General features: G+C 45.0%; 1 protein-coding gene across 3 annotated transcripts in view; it reads left to right on the top strand.

Annotated features, from left to right (window-relative positions):
• Positions 1-26,227, top strand: part of ADGRB1 (adhesion G protein-coupled receptor B1) — a 201,975-nt gene that overhangs the window by 107,643 nt on the left and 68,105 nt on the right. For all 3 annotated transcript variants that reach the window (XM_069957019.1, XM_069957018.1, XM_069957020.1), the window contains 3 exons: positions 9,171-9,274; positions 13,116-13,218; positions 21,683-21,833. In XM_069957019.1, coding sequence (XP_069813120.1) covers positions 9,171-9,274; positions 13,116-13,218; positions 21,683-21,833 — 358 coding nt within the window. The remainder of the gene's footprint in view (positions 1-9,170; positions 9,275-13,115; positions 13,219-21,682; positions 21,834-26,227) is intronic.

Genomic DNA, 26,227 nt, shown 5'->3' with positions numbered 1-26,227 from the left:
TATAGTAGTTATATTCCTGTATATAGGAGCAGTATTATAGTAGTTATATTCCTGTATATAGGAGCAGTATTATAGTAGTTATATTCCTGTATATAGGAGCAGTATTATAGTAGTTATATTCCTGTATATAGGAGCAGTATTATAGTAGTTATATTCCTGTATATAGGAGCAGTATTATAGTAGTTATATTCCTGTATATAGGAGCAGTATTATAGTAGTTATATCCCTGTATATAGGAGCAGTATTATAGTAGTTATGTTCCTGTATATAGGAGCAGTATTATAGTAGTATATTCCTGTATATAGGAGCAGTATTATAGTAGTTATATCCCTGTATATAGGAGCAGTATTATAGTAGTTATATTCCTGTATATAGGAGCAGTATTATAGTAGTTATATTCCTGTATATAGGAGCAGTATTATAGTAGTTATATTCCTCTATATAGGGGGCAGTATTATAGTAGTTATATACTTGTATATAGGAGCAGTATTATAGTAGTTATATTCCTGTATATAGGAGCAGTATTATAGTAGTTATATTCCTGTATATAGGGGGCAGTATTATAGTAGTTGTATTCCTGTATATAGGGGCAGTATTATAGTAGGTATATTCCTGTATATAGGAGCAGTATTATAGTAGTTATATTCCTGTATATAGGGGGCAGTATTATAGTAGTTATATACTTGTATATAGGAGCAGTATTATAGTAGTTATGTTCCTGTATATAGGAGCAGTATTATAATAGTTATATTCCTGTATATAGGAGCAGTATTATAGTAGTTATATTCCTGTATATAGGAGCAGTATTATAGTAGTTATATTCTTGTATATAGGAACAGTATTATAGTAGTTATATTCCTGTATATAGGAGCAGTATTATAGTAGTTATATTCCTGTATATAGGAGCAGTATTATAGTAGTTATATTCCTCTATATAGGGGGCAGTATTATAGTAGTTATATACTTGTATATAGGAGCAGTATTATAGTAGTTATATTCCTGTATATAGGAGCAGTATTATAGTAGTTATATTCCTGTATATAGGGGGCAGTATTATAGTAGTTGTATTCCTGTATATAGGGGCAGTATTATAGTAGGTATATTCCTGTATATAGGAGCAGTATTATAGTAGTTATATTCCTGTATATAGGGGGCAGTATTATAGTAGTTATATACTTGTATATAGGAGCAGTATTATAGTAGTTATGTTCCTGTATATAGGAGCAGTATTATAGTAGTTATATTCCTGTATATAGGGAGCATTATTATAGTAGTTATATTCCTGTATATAGGAGCAGTATTATAGTAGTTATATTCCTGTATATAGGAGCAGTATTACAGTAGTTATATTCCTGTATATAGGAGCAGTATTATAGTAGTTATATTCTTGTATATAGAAGCAGTATTATAGTAGTTATATTCCTGTATATAGGAGCAGTATTATAGTAGTTATATTCCTGTATATAGGGCAGTATTATAATAGTTATATTCTTGTATATAGGAGCAGTATTATAGTAGTTATATTCCTGTATATAGGAGCAGTATTATAGTAGTTGTATTCTTGTATATAGGAGCAGTATTATAGTAGTTATATTCCTGTATATAGGAGCAGTATTATAGTAGTTGTATTCTTGTATATAGGAGCAGTATTATAGTAGTTATATTCCTGTATATAGGGAGCAGTATAATAGTAGTTATATTCTTGTATATAGGAGCAGTATTATAGTAGTATATCCCTGTATATAGGAGCAGTATTATAGTAGTTATATTCTTGTATATAGGAGCAGTATTATAGTAGTTATATTCCTGTATATAGGGAGCAGTATTATAGTAGTTATATCCCTGTATATAGGAGCAGTATTATAGTAGTTATATTCTTGTATATAGGAGCAGTATTATAGTAGTTATATTCCTGTATATAGGAGCAGTATTATAGTGGTTATATTCTTGTATATAGGGGCAGTATTATAGTAGTATATTCCTGTATATAGGAGCAGTATTATAGTAGTTATATTCCTGTATATAGGAGCAGTATTATAGTAGTTATATTCTTGTATATAGGAGCAGTATTATAGTAGTTATATTCTTGTATATAGGAGCAGTATTATAGTAGTTATATCCCTGTATATAGGAGCAGTATTATAGTAGTTATATTCCTGTATATAGGAGCAGTATTATAGTAGTTATATTCTTGTATATAGGAGCAGTATTATAGTAGTTATATTCCTGTATATAGGAGCAGTATTATAGTAGTTATATTCCTGTATATAGGGGGCAGTATTATAGTAGTTATATTCCTGTATATAGGAGCAGTATTATAGTAGTTATATTCTTGTATATAGGAGCAGTATTATAGTAGTTATATTCCTGTATATAGGAGCAGTATTATAGTAGTTATATTCCTGTATACAGGAGCAGTATTATAGTAGTTATATTCCTGTATATAGAGAGCAGTATTATAGTAGTTATGGTGTATAAAATAGAAAATAAGTCCAAGCACTCACCGGATGAAGGGATCTCTTTGTGCGTTTATTCAGACATCACAGGGAGGGAGCGGTGGCAAGGGTGCGGGAGCGTGTAGCAGACAACTGTTTCGCGCCTCAGCGCTTTGTCAAGTCTAGTAGTAGTATAAATAAATATAAGATGAAGTAAATAGATTGTTATGAAAATCTTTGTACTATAAGGTTTTGAATTTTGAAGTACAATATTAGTTTTTTCTTGAATTGTCTCTCATTCTTGCTCACTTGCTTGTACTTGTAGTTCTTTATCAGACTCTCACTCTCCTGTTATGCTGGGGGTTATAGTCCGCAGCTCTGGGGTTGTTCCCTTAGACCGTTGCCCTTTTTGCCCTTGTAGCCTCCCGATGTTTTATTTCCTGGTGCAGCTTTTTTTTCCCTGTCTCGTTCAGTAAAACGAATTCTCGGTTAGACGGAGATATAATTGTCTCCTCCCGCATTGAGCTCTGTTGATATACGATAAATCCTCCTTCTCTCCTCAGTGTGGCACATTGAAGGCCTGGGAAAGTTTGGGAGAATCGATAGGAATTCAATAAGGTTGTTTTAGATAGAAGACTCCATTGAGATGCATCACAGAAAGACTAGTTGTTTCCTCTTGCCTGTTATTATAGGTTATTACATTTTGTCTTGCTGAGAATTGTGATACCACTTTGTCAAATGATAGACTTACGCATCAGAAAGTGGAAGCATTTAACCCTACAGTGGCCAAGGTACAGTTAAAAGGGCATTATGGTTACTGTTATATATATATTTTTAAATAAACTGGTATCAAAAAGTACTTTTTTTACTTCTATATAAAAAATCTCCAGCCTTCCAGTACTTATCAGCTGCTGTATGTCCTACAGGAAGTGGTGTATTCTCTCCAGTGTGACACAGTGCTCTCTGCTGTCACCTCTGTCCATGTCAGGAACTGTCCCATAGAAAACCTCTCCTGCTCTGGACAGTTCCTGACATGGACAGGGGTGGCAGCAGAGAGCACTGTGTCACACTGGAGAGAATACACCACTTCCTGCAGGACATACAGCAGCTAATAAGTACTGGAAGACTGGAGATTGTTAAATAGAAGTAAATTATAAGTATAACTTTCTGACACCGGTTGATTTGTAAGAAAATTCCCTCCCAGAATTCCCCTTTCAATAGATAATAGGGGTATTTGCTGTGTATAGTTCGCCATTCCTTGTTGGAAACTTCTATTCTCATATCTTTTTGTCCGATGGAAATCTCATATAGTGTCTGGAAATGTCTGCCCTGATGATAATCCATTACAAGCTGACATCTCTATTATAGCTGTGACACTGGGTTGCGGTATACAGCTCCTCGCCATCTTTCTCGTCTGGTAAAGCCCTGCTACTTCCCCACATAGTCTCCCATTGTAGTCTCCAGCCCTGGTGTCCTGGAGGATTACTGCCAAGGGGGCCTGAGAATAAGAACCCTAGTAATAAACTAACCCTGTAATATTCAGAATTGTCTGCTTAGAGAATTACATTCATTACTTGGCTCCATAGGGCAGTATTATTTGGGCGTTTTATCAGCATTCTGGATATCCGTTATGTGCCTTATTATTATATGGTGGTATTATGTATATTTTATGTGGTGGTATTTTCTTTTTACTGTGTGACAGTGTTTAGATCTTGCTTCATAATATTGTCTTTTTACCATATGGCGGTATTATGTTTGCTGATATTATGTAGGTTGTTTAGGCAGTATTGTCTTGTTAATTTATGGCTTTCTTTTGTGGGTTGGATATGGCAGTATTGTATTGCTACTGTGTGCAGGTATTATACGGTTTGTATATAGCAGTATTAAGGTGGTGTTATGTTTGTTGTATTTATGTGGGTTGTATATGGCAGTGTTGTCTTGTTAATATATGGCTGTATTATGTGGGTTGTATATGGCAGAATCATTTATAAGGTAGTTTTAGGTGGGTTGCATGTAGCAATATAGTCTTGATACTACAGTCTGAGAACAGGATGAAGCCGCAGTGTGTACGGGGTCCTAGAGTCGGCTGCAGTGTATACAGGGTCCTAGAGCCGGCCGCAGTTTGTACGGAGTCCTAGAGCCGGCCGCAGTGTATACGGAGTCCTAGAGCCGGCCGCAGTGTGTACGGGGTCCTAGAGCCGGCCGCAGTGTTTACTGGGTCCTAGAGCTGGCCGCAGTGTGTACGGGGTTCTAGAGCCGGCCGCAGTGTGTACTGGGTCCTAGAGCCGGCCGCAGTGTGTACGGGATCCTAGAGCCGGCCGCAGTGTGTACAGAGTCCTAGAGCCGGCCGCAGTGTGTACGGGGTCCTAGAGCCGGCTGCAGTGTTTACTGGGTCCTAGAGCTGGCCGCAGTGTGTACGGGGTTCTAGAGCCGGCCGCAGTGTGTACTGGGTCCTAGAGCCGGCCGCAGTGTGTACGGGATCCTAGAGCCGGCCGCAGTGTGTACAGAGTCCTAGAGCCGGCCGCAGTGTGTACGGGGTCCTAGAGCCGGCCGCAATGTGTACAGGGTCCTAGAGCCGGCCGCAGTGTGTACGGGGTCCTAGAGCCGGCCGCAGTGTGTACGGGATCCTAGAGCCGGCCGCAGTGTGTACGGGATCCTAGAGCCGGCCGCAGTGTGTACGGGATCCTAGAGCCGGCCGCAGTGTGTACGGGGTCCTAGAGCCGGCCGCAGTGTGTACGGGGTCCTAGAGCCGGCCGCAGTGTGTACGGGATCCTAGAGCCGGCCGCAGTGTGTACGGGGTCCTAGAGCCGTCCGCAGTGTGTACGGGATCCTAGAGCCGGCCGCAGTGTGTACGGGATCCTAGAGCCGGCCGCAGTGTGTACGGGGTCCTAGAGCCGTCCGCAGTGTGTACGGGGTCCTAGTGCCGGCCGCAGTGTGTACGGGGTCCTAGAGCCGGCCGCAGTGTGTACGGGGTCCTAGTGCCGGCCGCAGTGTGTACGGGGTCCTAGAGCCGGCCGCAGTGTGTACGGGGTCCTATATGTGCTGGGTTCCCTGGAGGGTCACCAGATGTCTACACCTGGAGAGGAGGGAGGACATCTTGGCTATGAGACCCTCCTTATGGATTTATCCGCACTATAAAATTACGTTACAATGAAAAATTGTAGAATTTTATTAATGTTATAAGAATTTTAATGTTCAGATGAACTAAAAGCGGCGACCGCCCAGAGAAGACGGCAGATTCCACAATGAGATGGAAAGAAACAGCAACTGATTCTCCCAAAACAGATGTCCGCTCCAGTCCAGGATCCCCAGCCAAAAAACGGCCCTGGAGATCCCCGGCCGTGCCTCGCTCCTGGCTCATCCTCTGATGGGATTACTGCCACACTGAGGCGTCACAAATCAGATGTCACATCCAATAAGCAACAGAAACCACAGGGAGAATGACCAAATTACTGACAACCCAAAACCTACAACACTGGGAGTGGTAGTCACCATCCCTACATGATGGGGGGAGTAGTACAACATCGGGAGCAGAAGTCACAATCCCTACATGATGGGGGGAGTAGTACAACACCGGGAGCAGAAGTGACAATCCCTACATGATGGGGGGAGGAGTACAACACTGGGAGCAGAAGTGACAATCCCTACATGATGGGGGGAGTAGTACAACACCGGGAGCAGAAGTGACAATCCCTACATGATGGGGGGAGTAGTACAACACCGGGAGCAGAAGTGACAATCCCTACATGATGGGGGGAGGAGTACAACACCGGGAGCAGAAGTGACAATCCCTACATGATGGGGGGAGTAGTACAACACCGGGAGCAGAAGTGACAATCCCTACATGATGGGGGGAGGAGTACAACACCGGGAGCAGAAGTGACAATCCCTACATGATGGGGGGAGGAGTACAACACCGGGAGCAGAAGTGACAATCCCTACATGATGGGGGGAGTAGTACAACACCGGGAGCAGAAGTCACAATCCCTACATGATGGGGGGAGTAGTACAACACCGGGAGCAGAAGTCACAATCCCTACATGATGGGGGGAGTAGTTCTGCATAATGGAATCTTAGGATCATAGTGTGATGTGTGAGATGTATGGAGCTACATAGAGATGACATGTATAGTGATGTAAAGATAGCTATGGAGCTGTATAGATAGATCTGTCCTGCAGTCCTATGTAAGACCACGGATAACACAGTGATCTCTCTGAGTACAGATAATGTAGTAGATGTCACCTGCAGTCCTATGTAACAGCACAGATAACACAGTGATATCTCTCAGTACAGATAATGTAGTAGTCACCTGCAGTCCTATGTAACAGCACAGATAGCACAGTGATATCTCTGAGTACAGATAATGTAGTAGTCACCTGCAGTCCTATGTAACACACAGATAACACAGTGATCTCTCTGAGTACAGATAATGTAGTAGATGTCACCTGCAGTCCTATGTAACACCACAGATAACACAGTGATATCTCTGAGTACAGATAATATAGTAGATGTCACCTGCAGTCCTATGTAACACCACAGATAACACAGTGATATCTCTGAGTACAGATAATGTAGTAGATGTCACCTGCAGTCCTATGTAACACCACAGATAACACAGTGATATCTCTGAGTACAGATAATGTAGTAGTCACCTGCAGTCCTATGTAACAGCACAGATAACACAGTGATATCTCTGAGTACAGATAATGTAGTAGTCACCTGCAGTCCTATGTAACACCACACATAACACAGTGATATCTCTGAGTACAGATAATGTAGTAGGTGTCTCCTGCAGTCCTATGTAACAGCGCAGATAACACAGTGATATCTCTCTGAGTACAGATAATGTAGTAGTCTCCTGCAGTCCTATGTAACACCACAGATTACACAGTGATATCTCTGAGTACAGATAATGTAGTAGATGTCACCTGCAGTCCTATGTAACAGCACAGATAACACAGTGATATCTCTGAGTACAGATAATGTAGTAGATGTCACCTGCAGTCCTATGTAACACCACAGATAACACAGTGATATCTCTCTGAGTACAGATAATGTAGTAGATGTCATCTGCAGTCCTATGTAACACCACAGATAACACAGTGATATCTATGAGTACAGATAATGTAGTAGATGTCACCTGCAGTCCTATGTAACACCACAGATAACACAGTGATATCTCTGAGTACAGATAATGTAGTAGATGTCACCTGCAGTCCTATGTAACAGCACAGATAACACAGTGATATCTCTGAGTACAGATAATGTAGTATATGCCACCTGCAGTCCTATGTAACACCACAGATAACACAGTGATATCTCTGAGTACAGATAATGTAGTATATGCCACCTGCAGTCCTATGTAACAGCACAGATGCAGCTGCACTGTATGACATACACAGCTCTGCTACATTCTGGGGACAATCTGTTGCTGGCGGTGATGCGGAGGGGTGGCACGGCGGGCACAGACAGTCGGGGTGCATCGTATTTGCAGGATCTCTGCTCTTACATCTGTTTTTGAGGAATTGTTTGCAGTAACCCGCTGTTCACACTTGTTTCTGCCGGCGCAAAATCAATTGTAAGATGATTCCACAATATCATAACTGTCTGACAGGAATAAGTCAGCCTCCTCCTCCTGGAAGGAATAATTACACACTAAGAAGGAAATGATGGGAGCCCCACAGCCATAACCTTGTTCATCCTGAGCATCCTGATTCAGGAATAGAATGTTACAGATCATGTGGGATACATGTACTGTATGTGGCTGCACAGGTGGGATACATGTACTGTATGTGGCTGCACAGGTGTGGGATGCATTTACTGTATGTGGCTGCACAGGTGGGATACATGTACTGTATGTGGCTGCACAGGTGGGATACATGTACTGTATGTGGCTGCACAGGTGGGATAGATGTACTGTATGTGGCTGCACAGGTGGGAGACATGTACTGTATGTGGCTGCACAGGTGGGATACATGTACTGTATGTGGCTGCACAGGTGGGATACATGTACTGTATGTGGCTGCACAGGTGGGATACATGTACTGTATGTGGCTGCACAGGTGGGATACATGTACTGTATGTGGCTGCTTAGGGGGGGGGGGGATGAAAGAGAAAAACAACCATACTGCTGCAGGGGGGAGGGACGTGAGCTGATGCCGCCTGGGGGCCCACTACAGACCTGTGCCATGCTGAGCTGACACTTTATTGGCCTGGGCCCCTGTGCAGCTGAATAGGCTGCACGAGTGATATGTCCGCCCCTGGTACAGATGCAGTGAGGACACCTGGACAGGGCGGCATTAGAAATGATAAAGATAAAGTGGCGAGAGGGGGATGGTGGTGGTAGTAGTAGTGGTGAGATGTGATGGTGGTAGTAGTGGTGAGAGGAGGATGGTGGTAGTAGTGGTGAGAGGTGGTGGTAGTAGTAGTGGTGAGAGGTGGTGGTGGTAGTAGTAGTGGTGAGATGTGATGGTGGTGGTAGTAGTAGTGGTGAGAGGAGCAGGGTGGTAGTAGTGGTGAGAGGAGCAGGGTGGTAGTAGTGGTGAGATGTGATGGTGGTGGTAGTAGTGGTGAGAGGTGATGGTGGTAGTAGTAGTGGTGAGATGTGATGGTGGTAGTAGTAGTGGTGAGAGGAGGATGGTGGTAGTAGTGGTGAGAGGAGGATGGTGGTAGTAGTGGTGAGAGGAGCAGGGTGGATTTCTCTTTATTCTAACCCTATTGTTTATTCTCTTACAGAATATGGAAAAGGTTCTCGTTCCATCGGTCACCCTGATCGTCGGCTGTGGAGTCTCGTCCCTGACACTTCTGCTTCTGATAATCATCTATGTCTCCGTATGGAGGTGAGTGTGTGTGTGTGTGTGTGTATATATATGAAAATTGTAAAAAGGAAAATTGCCGGACGGCACTGTGTTGGATATATATATATATATATATATATATATATATATATATATGAGAGAGAGAGAGAGAGAGAAAGAGAGAGAGCGCGCTGTCACTGCCATTACCTCTCATGTCTATTTTTACTTTAGTTACCCCTATAGGTGAATGAGTATACTCTGTAGAGGGTGCAGTACCTCATCCATCCATTAGGAGCAGTGTTGAGAGTTGATTTGCCTACATTTCTCACTGATTGGCTGTTGTGACTTTCTAGACTATTTGAAGTAATTTCTGACTCCTCCTCTTTTTGAGGCTCCTCCTCCTGGTTTTAGTTGCAACTGGAGTCAGGGATCATAGCCGTGTCTTAACCAAGCAGCGCTGCAGTGGAAAGCATAGGGGAGATCTGAGTAGATTGCAACCAAGTATACATTTTCAACATAAAATAAGTTAATGGGGGACTCCAGTGAATTTTCTTTTCTTTTCTTTGACTGGTGTCAGAAAATTATACAGATTTGTAATTTACTTCTCTTCAGAAATCTCCAGTCTTCCAGTACTTATCAGCTGCTGTATGTCCTGCAGGAAGTGATGTATTCTCTCCAGTCTGACACAATGCTCTCTGCTGCCACCTCTGTTCATGTCAGGAACTGTCCAGAGCAGGAGAGGTTTTCTATGGGGATTTGCTGCTGCTCTGGGCAGTTCCTGACATGGACAGAGGTGGCAGCAGAGAGCACTGTGTCTATTACTTTATATCACCATTCAAAACAGAACACTACGGTATATGGCAGATATATAGTCAGGAATACAGACTGTGTTGCCTATTACCTGCCTCACTGTCCTAGAAGCAAGGCTTTTTTCAGTTGCCTGTTGGTAAGTATATAAATTAGAAGCTTCCCCAGGTCCCTTCATCTTCTGCGCACAAGATTTTGCCCCGGCCGGCAGCTTCTCACAACTACTGCAGCCGATCCGCCGGAAGGTTATAAAATCCCTTTTCCAGCCCTATGCCGAGTGACGTCACTACTGGTGCGAGCGCAGGCCAAACCTTCCTCCACCTCTCAGGGTCCTATTAGACTAAGTGATTTCTAATGATTAACGATAAATGCTCAGAAACTAGGAATTACACCGAACAAGTAGCAAACAAATCGAACGAAAATCGTTCTGTGTAATTTGTGCAATAACGACAATCGTTCTGTGTAATATGTGTAATAACGACTATCGTTCTGTGTAATAACGACTATCGTTCCATGTAATACCGACAATCGTTCTGTGTAATATGTGTAATAACGACTATCGTTCCGTGTAATAACGACAATCGTTCCGTGTAATAACGACAATCGTTCTGTGTAATAACGACTATCGTTCCATGTAATACCGACAATCGTTCTGTGTAATATGTGTAATAACGACTATCGTTCCGTGTAATAACGACAATCGTTCCGTGTAATAACGACTATCGTTCTGTGTAATAACGACTATCGTTCTGTGTAATAACGACTATCTTTCTGTGTAATAACGACTATCGTTCCATGTAATAACGACAATCGTTCTGTGTAATATGTGTAATAACGACTATCGTTCCGTGTAATAACGTCAATCGTTCCGTGTAATAACGACAATCGTTCCGTGTAATAACGACAATCGTTCCGTGTAATAACGACTATCGTTCTGTGTAATAACGACTATCGTTCTGTGTAATAACGACTATCGTTCCATGTAATAACGACAATCGTTCTGTGTAATATGTGTAATAACGACTATCGTTCCGTGTAATAACGACAATCGTTCTGTGTAATATGTGTAATAACGACTATCGTTCCGTGTAATAACGACAATCGTTCCGTGTAACAACGACTATCGTTCTGTGTAATAACAACTATCGTTCTGTGTAATAACGACTATCGTTCCATTAATAACGACAATCGTTCTGTGTAATATGTGTAATAACGACTATCGTTCCATGTAATAACGACAATCGTTCTGTGTAATATGTGTAATAACGACAATCGTTCCGTGTAATAACGACAATCGTTCAGTGTAATAACGACTATCGTTCTGTGTAATAACGATTATCGTTCCATGTAATAACGACAATCGTTCTGTGTAATATGTGTGATAACGACTATTGTTCTGTGTAATAACGACTATCGTTCTGTGTAATAACGACTATCGTTCTGTGTAATAACGACTATCGTTCTGTGTAATAACGACTATCCTTCCGTGTAATAACAACTGTCCTTCTGTGTAATATGGGGAACGATTTTAGGTTAACAATAAACGATATTGCTTGTGATTGTTTATCGTTAATCGATAAAAATGACTTCATCTAATAGGACCCTAAGTAAATCTGGAGGGACCTGTACTCAGGTGGAGATGTCCGCCATGGTGTGCGCTGGACATATAAACCGTGATAGATTAGGTGCGGGAGGAGGCCACTGTGTTATCTGTGAATTATCACCATGACGTATATATGGTGTTACATAGGACTGCATATATAACCTATTGAATTATCACCATGACATATATATAATGTTACATAGGACTGCATATATAACCTACTGAATTATCACCATGACATATATATAATGTTACATAGGACTGCATATATAACAGTGAATTATGCCCATGACGTATATATGGTGTTACATAGGACTGCATATATAACCTACTAAATTATCACCATGACGTATATATGGTGTTACATAGGACTGCATATATAACCTACTGAATTATCACCATGACATATATATGGTGTTACATAGGACTGCATATATAACCTACTGAATTATCCCCATGACGTATTTATGGTTTTATATACATTTGCAGGTGACACCTAGTGCATTATGATGTGTTGTTATATAAGGTGTTACATAGGACTGCTGGTGTCATCTTATGTGAGTCACCTGCACTGCTGTAGACTGCTCTGTGCTCCCAGTACACTGTACAGCTCTCTATAGAGGAGTATGAGTGTGAGTGATCTCTCTATAATGGAGTATGAGTGTGAGTGATCTCTCTATAATGGAGTATGAGTGTAAGTGATCTCTCTATAATGGAGTATGAGTGTAAGTGATCTCTCTATAGTGGAGTGTGAGTGATCTCTCTATAGTGTAGTATGAGTCTGAGTGATCTCTCTATAGTGGAGTATGAGTGATCTCTCTATAGTGTAGTATGAGTCTGAGTGATCTCTCTATAGTGGAGTCTGAGTGATCTCTCTATAGTGGAGTGTGAGTGATCTCTCTATAGTGTAGTATGAGTCTGAGTGATCTCTCTATAGTGGAGTCTGAGTGATCTCTCTATAGTGGAGTCTGAGTGATCTCTCTATAGTGGAGTCTGAGTGATCTCTCTATAGTGTAGTATGAGTCTGAGTGATCTCTCTATAGTGGAGTGTGAGTGATCTCTCTATAGTGTAGTATGAGTCTGAGTGATCTCTCTATAGTGGAGTCTGAGTGATCTCTCTATAGTGGAGTCTGAGTGATCTCTCTATAGTGGAGTCTGAGTGATCTCTCTATAGTGTAGTATGAGTCTGAGTGATCTCTCTATAGTGGAGTGTGAGTGATCTCTCTATAGTGGAGTGTGAGTGATCTCTATAATGGAGTATGAGTCTGAGTGATCTCTCTATAGTGGAGTGTGAGTGATCTCTCTATAGTGGAGTGTGAGTGATCTCTCTATAGTGGAGTGTGAGTGATCTCTCTATAGTGTAGTATGAGTCTGAGTGATCTCTCTATAGTGGAGTGTGAGTGATCTCGGTGTCACTGGTTATTACAGTACTATGCACCATCTGAGCGCTCAGCCACTTGTCTTGTATTTCAGGTATATTCGGTCGGAGCGCTCGGTCATCCTGATCAACTTCTGTCTGTCCATCATCTCCTCCAACGCCTTAATACTCGTGGGGCAAACGCAAACCAGAAATAAGGTAAAGGGGGGGGGGGGGGAAGGGGTGCAGGGGGGCAAACGATTCCTTTCTGTTATTTCATCATTACCCCTATTATACCATACAGTCATTACCCCCTATTATACCGTACAGTCATTACCCCCTATTATACCGTACAGTCATTACCCCCTATTATACCATACAGTCATTGCCCCCTATTATACCATACAGTCATTACCCCTATTATACCATAGTCATTACCCCTATTATACCATACAGTCATTACCCCCTATTATACCATAGTCATTACCCCTATTATACCATACAGTCATTACCCCCTATTATACCATACAGTCATTACCCCTATTATACCGTACAGTCATTACCCCCTATTATACCATACAGTCATTACCCCCTATTATACCATACAGTCATTACCCCCTATTATACCATACAGCCATTACCCCTATTATACCATACAGTCATTACCCCCTATTATACCATACAGTCATTGCCCCCTATTATACCATACAGTCATTACCCCCTATTATACCATACAGTCATTACCCCTATTATACCATACAGTCATTGCCCCCTATTATACCATACAGTCATTACCCCTATTATACCATACAGTCATTACCCCTATTATACCATACAGTCATTGCTCCCTATTATACCATACAGTCATTACCCCCTATTATACCATACAGTCGTTACCCCCTATTATACCATACAGTCATTACCCCCTATTATACCATACAGTCATTGCTCCCTATTATACCATACAGTCATTGCCCCCTATTATACCATACAGTCATTGCTCCCTATTATACCATAGTCATTACCCCTATTATACCATACAGTCATTACCCCTATTATACCATACAGTCATTGCTCCCTATTATACCATACAGTCATTGCCCCCTATTATACCATACAGTCATTGCTCCCTATTATACCATAGTCATTACCCCTATTATACCATACAGTCATTACCCCCTATTATACCATACAGCCATTACCCCCTAATATACCATACAGTCATTACCCCTATTATACCATACAGCCATTACCCCTATTATACCATACAGCCATTACCCCTATTATACCATACAGTCATTGCCCCTATTATACCATACAGTCATTACTCCCTAATATACCATACAGTCATTAACCCCTATTATACCATACAGTCATTGCTCCCTATTATACCATACAGTCATTACCCCTATTATACCATACAGCCATTACCCCCTATTATACCATAGTCATTACCCCCTATTATACCATACAGCCATTGCTCCCTATTATACCATACAGTCATTGCTCCCTATACCATACAGTCATTACACCTATTATACCATACAGTCATTACCCCCTATTATACCATACAGTCATTACCCCTATTATACCATACAGTCATTGCTCCCTATTATACCATACAGTCATTACCCCCTATTATACCATACAGTCATTACCCCTATTATACCATACAGCCATTACCCCTATTATACCATACAGTCATTACCCCTATTATACCATACAGCCATTACCCCTATTATACCATACAGTCATTACCCCTATTATACCATACAGTCATTACCCCTATTATACCATACAGTCATTACCCCCTATTATACCATACAGCCATTACCCCCTATTATACCATACAGTCATTACCCCTATTATACCATACAGCCATTACCCCCTATTATACCATACAGTCATTACCCCTATTATACCATACAGCCATTACCCCCTATTATACCATAGTCATTACCCCCTATTATACCATACAGCCATTGCTCCCTATTATACCATACAGTCATTGCTCCCTATACCATACAGTCATTACACCTATTATACCATACAGTCATTACCCCTATTATACCATACAGTCATTACCCCTATTATACCATACAGTCATTGCTCCCTATTATACCATACAGTCATTACCCCCTATTATACCATACAGCCATTACCCCCTATACCATACAGTCATTGCCCCCTATTATACCATACAGTCATTACCCCCTATTATACCATACAGTCATTGCCCCCTAATATACCATACAGTCATTACCCCTATTATACCATACAGTCATTGCCCCCTATTATACCATACATCCATTGCTCCCTATTATACCATACAGTCATTACCCCTATTATACCATACAGTCATTACCCCTATTATACCATACAGTCATTGCTCCCTATTATACCATACAGTCATTACCCCCTATTATACCATAGTCATTACCCCCTATTATACCATACAGCCATTGCTCCCTATTATACCATACAGTCATTGCTCCCTATACCATACAGTCATTACCCCTATTATACCATACAGCCATTACCCCTATTATACCATACAGCCATTACCCCTATTATACCATACAGTCATTACCCCCTATTATACCATACAGTCATTGCTCCCTATTATACCATACAGCCATTGCTCCCTATTATACCATAGTCATTACCCCCTATTATACCATACAGTCATTACCCCTATTATACCATAGTCATTACCCCCTATTATACCATACAGTCATTACCCCCTATTATACCATAGTCATTACCCCCTATTATACCATACAGTCATTACCCCCTATTATACCATAGTCATTACCCCCTATTATACCATACAGTCATTACCCCCTATTATACCATACAGCCATTGCTCCCTATTATACCATACAGCCATTTAAAATGCGTCAATAACGGACGAGAATGTGGCTAAAAAGTGGACATCCTTTCTCTCTTTTTCTTACTTAGTGTGAACATAGCCATAGTCTATGGGGGACATTTATGAGTTCCGGTGTTTTTTACCCTGGGCTTACAAATGTCCCCGCAGCTCCGCAGCTCAGGGGATGTATGCAGGGGCGCATTGTCTCTACATAAGTCCCTATCGCACAGAGCCCGTCCGTGCAAAAATTTTAAAACCTACGCCAACTCAGAGCTGGTGTAGGTTTCAGTATAATTTTTTCCCTGAAAAAATAATAATTGCGGCCCCTCTGCATGCTGCTGCACCCCCCGTAAAGCCCCCTCTCCGCCCCACTGGCGAAGGTGGCGCAGATGGGGCAGAAGCAAAAAAAAATATTCGCAAAAATAGCGTTTGCAAATATTTTTACGCCGATTTGCCCCATCTGCTCCTAAAATTGGCAATTACGCCTTTTCATACAGGTCCCCCTATGTGTCCATCGTCTAGAAGGCTGGAGGTCACTGCTGCCCTGGTTCATCAAGCTTAATGGTGTCTAATAGTGCGTTTACACAGGTAGATTTATCTGACAGATTTTGGAAGCCAAAGCCAGGAATGGATTTGAAAAGAGGAGAAATCTCAGTCTTTCCTTTATGACCTGATCTCTGTTTATAGTCTGTTCCTGGTTTTGGCATCAAAGATCTGTTAGATAAATCTGTCTGTGTAAACGCACCATTAGAAGATACACTGTAACAGACCAGCAGCTGTGTGATCAGGACTGTACCTAGCCAGGCTGATCTATCTTCTATAGATATCCTCCTCTATACTGACACACTGTAACAGACCAGCAGCTGTGTGATCAGGACTGTACCTAGCCAGGCTGATCTATCCTCTATAGATAGCCTCCCCGTACTGACACACTGTAACAGACCAGCAGCTGTGTGATCAGGACTGTACCTAGCCAGGCTGATCTATCTTCTAAAGATAGCCTCCTCTATACTGACACACTGTAACAGACCAGCAGCTGTGTGATCAGGACTGTACCTAGCCAGGCTGATCTATCCTCTATAGATAGCCTCCCCGTACTGACACACTGTAACAGACCAGCAGCTGTGTGATCAGGACTGTACCTAGCCAGGCTGATCTATCTTCTATAGATAGCCTCCTCTATACTGACACACTGTAACAGACCAGCAGCTGTGTGATCAGGACTGCAGCTAGCCAGGCTGATCTATCCTCTATATAGATAGCCTCCTCTATACTGACACACTGTAACAGACCAGCAGCTGTGTGATCAGGACTGTACCTAGCCAGGCTGATCTATCCTCTATATAGATAGCCTCCTCTATACTGACACACTGTAACAGACCAGCAGCTGTGTGATCAGGACTGCAGCTAGCCAGGCTGATCTATCCTCTATATAGATAGCCTCCTCTATACTGACACACTGTAACAGACCAGCAGCTGTGTGATCAGGACTGCAGCTAGCCAGGCTGATCTATCCTCTATATAGATAGCCTCCTCTATACTGACACACTGTAACAGACCAGCAGCTGTGTGATCAGGACTGTACCTAGCCAGGCTGATCTATCCTCTATAGATAGCCTCCCCGTACTGACACACTGTAACAGACCAGCAGCTGTGTGATCAGGACTGTACCTAGCCAGGCTGATCTATCCTCTATAGATAGCCTCCTCTATACTCACACACTGTAACAGACCAGCAGCTGTGTGAGCTCACCTCCCTGCAGCACCCTGTACTCTTGGTGACTTTCATAGAGAAGAGATAATGTAAATCAGCTCCAAATGGAAAAAACGGTCTCTCTAGCGCCACCTATGGGATGTAGCTATGCTATACGTCCTTGTCCGCCCCATAGCCAAGCCAAGGGGTCGTTACCTCCAATAGATGTTTTAAGATAGATTGAGGTTTCTCTCATATAGAGGAGAGATGATTTGCCTATTTTTTTCCCATGGTGCAATGCTGGATCTCTTCCGTGAAGAGAGAAAGAAGAGAGAACTCAAAGTAGGAGCCAAAAAAGTGGCCTCATACTGAAATCCATTCTTGCCGGCTTCCATGCGCTCTACCCCAGGACGGGGGCTGGGAACTGGTCTCTTCTTTGTCTCCCTATGGAGGACAGGAGGGCCACAGTACTTATGGGAAACAACATCTATCCCCATTGAGGCCGCCCATTGCTCCTATAAGAGATCCATAGAGGCCACATTGGTGTCTGTATGTTATGTGCCCCCTGCTGGGGTTGTGTATGTTATGTGCCCCCTGCTGGGGTTGTGTATGTTATGTGCCCCCTGCTGGGGTTGTGTATGTTATGTGCCCCCTGCTGGGGTACCGTATGTTATGTGCCCCCTGCTGGGGTACCGTATGTTATGTGCCCCCTGCTGGGGTACCGTATGTTATGTGCCCCCTGCTGGGGTACCGTATGTTATGTGCCCCCTGCTGGGGTACCGTATGTTATGTGCCCCCTGCTGGGGTTCTGGATGTTATGTGCCCCCTGCTGGGGTTGTGTATGTTATGTGCCCCCTGCTGGGGTTGTGTATGTTATGTGCCCCCTGCTGGGGTTGTGTATGTTATGTGCCCCCTGCTGGGGTTGTGTATGTTATGTGCCCCCTGTTGGGGTTGTGTATGTTATGTGCCCCCTGCTGGGGTTGTGTATGTTATGTGCCCCCTGCTGGGGTTGTGTATGTTATGTGCCCCCTGTTGGGGTTGTGTATGTTGTGTGCCCCCTGCTGGGGTTCGGTATGTTATGTGCCCCCTGCTGGGGTTCTGTATGTTATGTGCCCCCTGTTGGGGTTGTGTATGTTATGTGCCCCCTGCTGGGGTTCTGTATGTTATGTGCCCCCTGCTGGGGTTGTGTATGTTATGTGCCCCCTGCTGGGGTTCGGTATGTTATGTGCCCCCTGCTGGGGTTGTGTATGTTATGTGCCCCCTGCTGGGGTTGTGTATGTTATGTGCCCCCTGCTGGGGTTGTGTATGTTATGTGCCCCCTGCTGGGGTTGTGTATGTTATGTGCCCCCTGCTGGGGTTGTGTATGTTATGTGCCCCCTGCTGGGGTTGTGTATGTTATGTGCCCCCTGTTGGGGTTGTGTATGTTGTGTGCCCCCTGCTGGGGTTCGGTATGTTATGTGCCCCCTGCTGGGGTTCTGTATGTTATGTGCCCCCTGCTGGGGTTGTGTATGTTATGTGCCCCCTGCTGGGGTTCTGTATGTTATGTGCCCCCTGCTGGGGTTGTGTATGTTATGTGCCCCCTGCTGGGGTTCGGTATGTTATGTGCCCCCTGCTGGGGTTGTGTATGTTATGTGCCCCCTGCTGGGGTTGTGTATGTTATGTGCCCCCTGCTGGGGTTGTGTATGTTATGTGCCCCCTGCTGGGGTTGTGTATGTTATGTGCCCCCTGCTGGGGTTGTGTATGTTATGTGCCCCCTGCTGGGGTTCTGGATGTTATGTGCCCCCTGCTGGGGTTCGGTATGTTATGTGCCCCCTGCTGGGGTTCGGTATGTTGTGTGCCCCCTGCTGGGGTTCTGTATGTTATGTGCCCCCTGTTGGGGTTGTGTATGTTATGTGCCCCCTGCTGGGGTTCGGTATGTTATGTGCCCCCTGCTGGGGTTCTGTATGTTATGTGCCCCCTGCTGGGGTTGTGTATGTTGTGTGCCCCCTGCTGGGGTTCGGTATGTTATGTGCCCCCTGCTGGGGTTGTGTATGTTATGTGCCCCCTGCTGGGGTTCTGTATGTTGTGTGCCCCCTGCTGGGGTTCTGTATGTTATGTGCCCCCTGCTGGGGTTCTGTATGTTATGTGCCCCCTGCTGGGGTTCGGTATGTTGTGTGCCCCCTGCTGGGGTTGTGTATGTTATGTGCCCCCTGCTGGGGTTGTGTATGTTATGTGCCCCCTGCTGGGGTTGTGTATGTTATGTGCCCCCTGCTGGGGTTGTGTATGTTATGTGCCCCCTGCTGGGGTACCGTATGTTATGTGCCCCCTGCTGGGGTACCGTATGTTATGTGCCCCCTGCTGGGGTACCGTATGTTATGTGCCCCCTGCTGGGGTACCGTATGTTATGTGCCCCCTGCTGGGGTACCGTATGTTATGTGCCCCCTGCTGGGGTTCTGGATGTTATGTGCCCCCTGCTGGGGTTGTGTATGTTATGTGCCCCCTGCTGGGGTTGTGTATGTTATGTGCCCCCTGCTGGGGTTGTGTATGTTATGTGCCCCCTGCTGGGGTTGTGTATGTTATGTGCCCCCTGCTGGGGTTGTGTATGTTATGTGCCCCCTGCTGGGGTTGTGTATGTTATGTGCCCCCTGTTGGGGTTGTGTATGTTGTGTGCCCCCTGCTGGGGTTCGGTATGTTATGTGCCCCCTGCTGGGGTTCTGTATGTTATGTGCCCCCTGTTGGGGTTGTGTATGTTATGTGCCCCCTGCTGGGGTTGTGTATGTTATGTGCCCCCTGCTGGGGTTCTGTATGTTATGTGCCCCCTGCTGGGGTTGTGTATGTTATGTGCCCCCTGCTGGGGTTCGGTATGTTATGTGCCCCCTGCTGGGGTTGTGTATGTTATGTGCCCCCTGCTGAGGTTGTGTATGTTATGTGCCCCCTGCTGGGGTTGTGTATGTTATGTGCCCCCTGCTGGGGTTGTGTATGTTATGTGCCCCCTGCTGGGGTTGTGTATGTTATGTGCCCCCTGCTGGGGTTCTGGATGTTATGTGCCCCCTGCTGGGGTTCGGTATGTTATGTGCCCCCTGCTGGGGTTCGGTATGTTGTGTGCCCCCTGCTGGGGTTCTGTATGTTATGTGCCCCCTGCTGGGGTTGTGTATGTTATGTGCCCCCTGTTGGGGTTGTGTATGTTGTGTGCCCTCTGCTGGGGTTCCGTATGTTGTGTGCCCCCTGCTGGGGTTCGGTATGTTATGTGCCCCCTGCTGGGGTTGTGTATGTTATGTGCCCCCTGCTGGGGTTGTGTATGTTATGTGCCCCCTGCTGGGGTTCGGTATGTTATGTGCCCCCTGCTGGGGTTGTGTATGTTATGTGCCCCCTGCTGGGGTTGTGTATGTTATGTGCCCCCTGCTGGGGTTCTGGATGTTATGTGCCCCCTGCTGGGGTTCGGTATGTTATGTGCCCCCTGCTGGGGTTCGGTATGTTGTGTGCCCCCTGCTGGGGTTCTGTATGTTATGTGCCCCCTGCTGGGGTTGTGTATGTTATGTGCCCCCTGTTGGGGTTGTGTATGTTATGTGCCCCCTGTTGGGGTTGTGTATGTTGTGTGCCCTCTGCTGGGGTTCCGTATGTTGTGTGCCCCCTGCTGGGGTTCGGTATGTTATGTGCCCCCTGCTGGGGTTCTGTATGTTATGTGCCCCCTGCTGGGGTTGTGTATGTTGTGTGCCCCCTGCTGGGGTTCGGTATGTTATGTGCCCCCTGCTGGGGTTGTGTATGTTATGTGCCCCCTGCTGGGGTTCTGTATGTTGTGTGCCCCCTGCTGGGGTTCTGTATGTTATGTGCCCCCTGCTGGGGTTCTGTATGTTATGTGCCCCCTGCTGGGGTTCGGTATGTTGTGTGCCCCCTGCTGGGGTTGTGTATGTTATGTGCCCCCTGCTGGGGTTGTGTATGTTATGTGCCCCCTGCTGGGGTTCGGTATGTTATGTGCCCCCTGCTGGGGTTGTGTATGTTATGTGCCCCCTGCTGGGGTTCTGTATGTTGTGTGCCCCCTGCTGGGGTTCTGTATGTTGTGTGCCCCCTGCTGGGGTTCTCATAGACAGTCACATATCAGCTGCAGCTTCCTCCCTGACTGTCCTTCTTCTTCCTCCTCAGGTCATCTGCACCCTGGTTGCCGCCTTCCTGCACTTCTTCTTTCTCTCGTCATTCTGCTGGGTGCTGACCGAGGCCTGGCAGTCATACATGGCAGTGACCGGGCGACTCCGCAACAGGATCATCCGCAAACGCTTCCTCTGTCTCGGATGGGGTAAGGTTCTCAGCATTTATGGAGCACGTTCTGCCAGTAGAACCTCCATACAACTTTATAGCTGATCACCCAGTTTTCTAATTCTCTTAAAGGGGGAATCCGGTGAAAAATTATTTTTGTCAAATCAACAGGTACCAGAAAGTTATATAGATTTGTAAATTTCTTGAATTTAAAAAACTCCAGTCCTCCAGTAGTTATCAGCTGCTGTATGCCCTGCAGGAAGTGGTGTATTCTCTCCAGTCTGACACAGTGCTCTCTGCTGCCACCTCTGTCCATGTCAGGAACTGTCCAGAGAAATCTGTATAACTCTATGACAGCAGTTGATCTGATTTTTTTTTCTGTAGGTACCCCTTTAAACATTTAGGCCCTGTTTACACTACGGAATCGGCATAAAGATTACGGGCAGAACTCCTCCGCACGGACTCGGCGCCAAATCCTGCCTGCTATCAGTTACAATGGGAGGGAACATGCGCCTCTGCTCTCCGCTCAAAGAATTGACATTACATCCTGTATTATACCCCAGAGCTGCACTCACTATTCTGCTGGTGGGGTCACTGTGTACATACATTACGTTACTGATCCTGAGTTACATCCTGTAATTCTTTTATTAGAAAAATATAAAAATTAACAAACAAGGCATATCTGGCCATAACTTAAACATAACAGTAAATTACATAAATAACAAATAATAATGATAAACCATTTTAACAGTATAAAGCAAAATGAAATCTTTAACCTTTTGCCACCAAGCCAGCCCAGCATTCCTACTTAACAAAAATAAATAAATAAATAAATAAAATAAATAAATAAAAATGTTTTCAATCCAGGCAAAATAAGCCATAAAACTTAAACTACAAAGCCATCCTCGGCTGTAATCATAACTAAAGAGAAGCCACCCTGGCTAAAAAAAAAAAAAAAAAAAAAAAAAAAAAAACTCCCAAACCTGGGTTATAGTAAATAAACAAAACATAAACACACACATACAACCACCTCTAGACCGACACACGACCACCTGATACTACAAACAATAACTATACATGAACTGAAAAATGAAAGCCATCCAGGCGTAACCAAAAGAAAGCATATAACATATCAGTATAAGAATAAAATACTAACTAACTGGTTGTTCCAGTACAACACTCGGGCCCGGCTGCCCTGAAAAACTAAAAAGGGAACTAAACACCAGTAACAGAGAAACAAAACACACAACAATTCTAGCTATTACCCACGTGCCCCTCCACCTTCCCCTAGACCCCAGTGTGAGCTCAGTTCATGGAGTCAAAGTTCAGTCCATTTTTGGTGTCAGCTCCATTCAGCCCACACCTTCCCACAGACCCCGCCCCCCATATCCCCCCTCCCAACCTATTCTGTATCCCCTCATATATACAATATATACAATGACTATTATGTCCATAAAGTTCATATGGCTTATTCAGCCATAACCCTGCCTACACTTATCACAAAACATATATTAACATAAACATAGCACACCATAATAACATAACAGAACAATATTATACACAATTATAATAAGGCCCAAGTTCGGTAGCCTGTAAGCCCTTTATACCTACTGCTGACCAGAAAAACAAAACAAAAATCTAAAGTGGCATGCACCAGCCCTCCACCGGGATCGGAGGATGGCAGACCGGGTACCAGAAATTTATAAACTATCCCTTACTATCTTACCCTACTCTCCCCCTATCTCTAACCCTAAGTTTAAACTGACCCTACACGCTTTCCCTACTGCTGTCCCTACCTGCTCTCTCCCTAACCATAATTATGGCACCTCACCCAGTGGGCTCAGTACCTAGGGCACAGCGAAAGAAAAACCTCTCCACAGGAGAGAAGCCCTACTGGTACCCAGCCTGCCATACTCCAAAGACCTGATCTTCCCAAGGTCACCAGTGATGTTCCTACAGACCTCCACCTCGGAGAGGACTCTACGCTGTGTAGATACTAGACACCGTGCGTTCCACGTGTGGTACCTAACCACTAAGCTGACTAGAAATAACGTGCAGCGATCTCGGCCACCCAGGTTCCTGAATGCCCCATAAGCCCACTCCGGATAGGTGAGACTGACTAACTGACTCCAACCTATGGAGGCGCCCACCCTGGTGTAAACCCCTATATTGAAGGGACATTGAAGCAGGAAATGATCCATACTCTCTAGCGTATTACCACACTCCTCACGGGGACACCCCCGATCATCGGAGCTCCTGCACTTCAAGTTGTCCCTCACATATAGCTTCCCCTGGAAACAGCGCCAGGCCAAATCCCAAAACTTCTGAGGGATCCGTTTCGAGTTTAAAAGACTAAGCCCAACCTCTAGATCCTGGCCTGGGCAGTCCCTGAGCGCCAGGGGCTTCTGGAAATGGGTCAACAGAACCCTTTGGTCAAGGAATTTCCTCGACTGAGTCCTGATCTCCCACATTCCCAGACCCCACCGACGTACCATCTTCAGAGTCGGGGTAGCGTAAGCCGGAAGATATCCATGGGGTGTACGAAGGTCCTTCACTCGCCCTCCTGTCTCCCATTCCTGGAAGAAAGGCCGAAACCATTCCCTGCAGGAGAGTACCCACGGAGGAGCCCTCTCTTTCCAGAGGTTTGCGATGTTAGCTTTCAAGAAGGTGTTCACTAAGAACACCACAGGGTTCACCATAGACAAACCCCCTAGTCTCCTCGTGCGGTACGTAACCTCTCTCTTGACCAGGTTCAGCCTATTCCCCCATAACAGCTGGAAGAACAGGCTGTAGATCCTAGTATAGGAAGCCTCTGGCAAGATACACACACTGCCCAGGTAGATGAACAAAGGGAGCAGGTACGATTTGATCAGGTGTACCCTTTCCCTTAAGGTTAAGGACCAACCCTTCCACTGGTCCACCTTCCGAGTGGCATCCTGGAGCCTACCATCCCAGTTTTTAGTGGGGTAATCACCCTGGCCGAATGTAATGCCTAGGATTTTTGCCGAGTCTTGGGGCTCTGGAAGGGTGTCCGGGAGATCAAACTCGGGATCTCCCCCTCCCAGCCAGAGACTTTCACACTTATCCGGGTTGATGCTGGACCCAGATGCCTCTGAGTAGCGGTCCACCTCCGACATCACCACATCGACCTCCTCTCTCGAGGACACAAAGATAGTGACATCATCAGCGTATGCTACCACTCTCAGGGTGGCTTCTGGCTCCTCCAGGCTCATCCCGACCCCTGCCAATGGTCCACAACCAACCCTCCTAAGGAAAGGGTCGATCGCGAACACATACAACAGTGGGCTCAAAGGACAGCCCTGGCGAACACCAGACCCAACCTCAAAAGAGCGGCCAGACCAACCGTTCACCAGCGGGAAACTCTCTGCCCCTGCATACAAGATCTTAAGCCAATTGACAAAAGTATCTGGTAGGCCATATCTCAGAAGGACAGACCAGAGGTACTCGTGGTTCACCCGATCAAATGCCTTGGCCTGATCCAAGGACAGCAAGTACCCCTTCCAAAGACCCGCACCACTCCGCTCCACTGCCTCCCTGACACTAAGGACAGCACTTAAGGTGCTTCGGCCTGGAACAGAGCAGTGCTGAGCCTCCGAAAGGAGCCGGGGTGCAAACTTCACCAGCCGATTAAACAGTATCTTGGCCAGAATCTTCCTGTCCACATTGAGAAGAGCTATGGGCCTCCAATTCTCAATGCGGCTCGAATCTTTACCTTTTGACAGAAGAATCAGGGCTGACCTCCTCATTGACCTCGGCAGAGTGCCCGAGGAGAGACACTCATTGAAGACCTCGGTCAAGAGGGGAACCAAGAGGTCCCTGAAGGTCTTATACCACTCAGATGTTAAGCCATCTGGACCTGGCGACTTCTTGAGGGCAAGCCCTTCAATCGCCAGTCTAACTTCCTCTTCCCTGATCTCTTCTGCCAAAACATCAAGAGAGGGGTCTACCCCTGGCTCAGGAACGGTTTCAGCCAGGAAACCCGACATCACATCTCGATCTAGATCCTTCCTCCCCAAGAGGTGTGAGTAAAAGGATCTGACGACCTCCAGGATCCCTGATCTGGACCGGTTCAGAGATCCCGTACTATCAACCAGTCCAGTCACAATCTTACTACTCACTGACATCTTACAGTTTCTGTAGGGGTCGGGCGAGCGGTACCTCCCGAAATCCCTCTCAAAAACTAAAGATGCGTGCCTATCATACTGACACCTCATGAGCAAGGCTTTCACTCTGGAGATCTCCTCTCTACTACCTCCAGTCGAGACGAGATGCTCGAGTTTCCTCCTCAGGCCCTGATACACACGATACCTATTCAGGGATCTGAGGCTCGAGAGCTGGCGGAAGAACCTCGCAACCCGCTTCTTGAACATCTCCCACCACTCTGACTTACTACTACATAGGCCCAGTAGAGGT

This window comes from Dendropsophus ebraccatus, chromosome 2, assembly GCF_027789765.1.
Source record: "Dendropsophus ebraccatus isolate aDenEbr1 chromosome 2, aDenEbr1.pat, whole genome shotgun sequence".
Classification (NCBI taxonomy): Eukaryota; Metazoa; Chordata; class Amphibia; order Anura; family Hylidae; genus Dendropsophus; species Dendropsophus ebraccatus.
The sequence above is the reverse complement of the archived record's forward strand: the minus strand, read 5'-3'. Positions and strand labels throughout refer to the sequence as shown.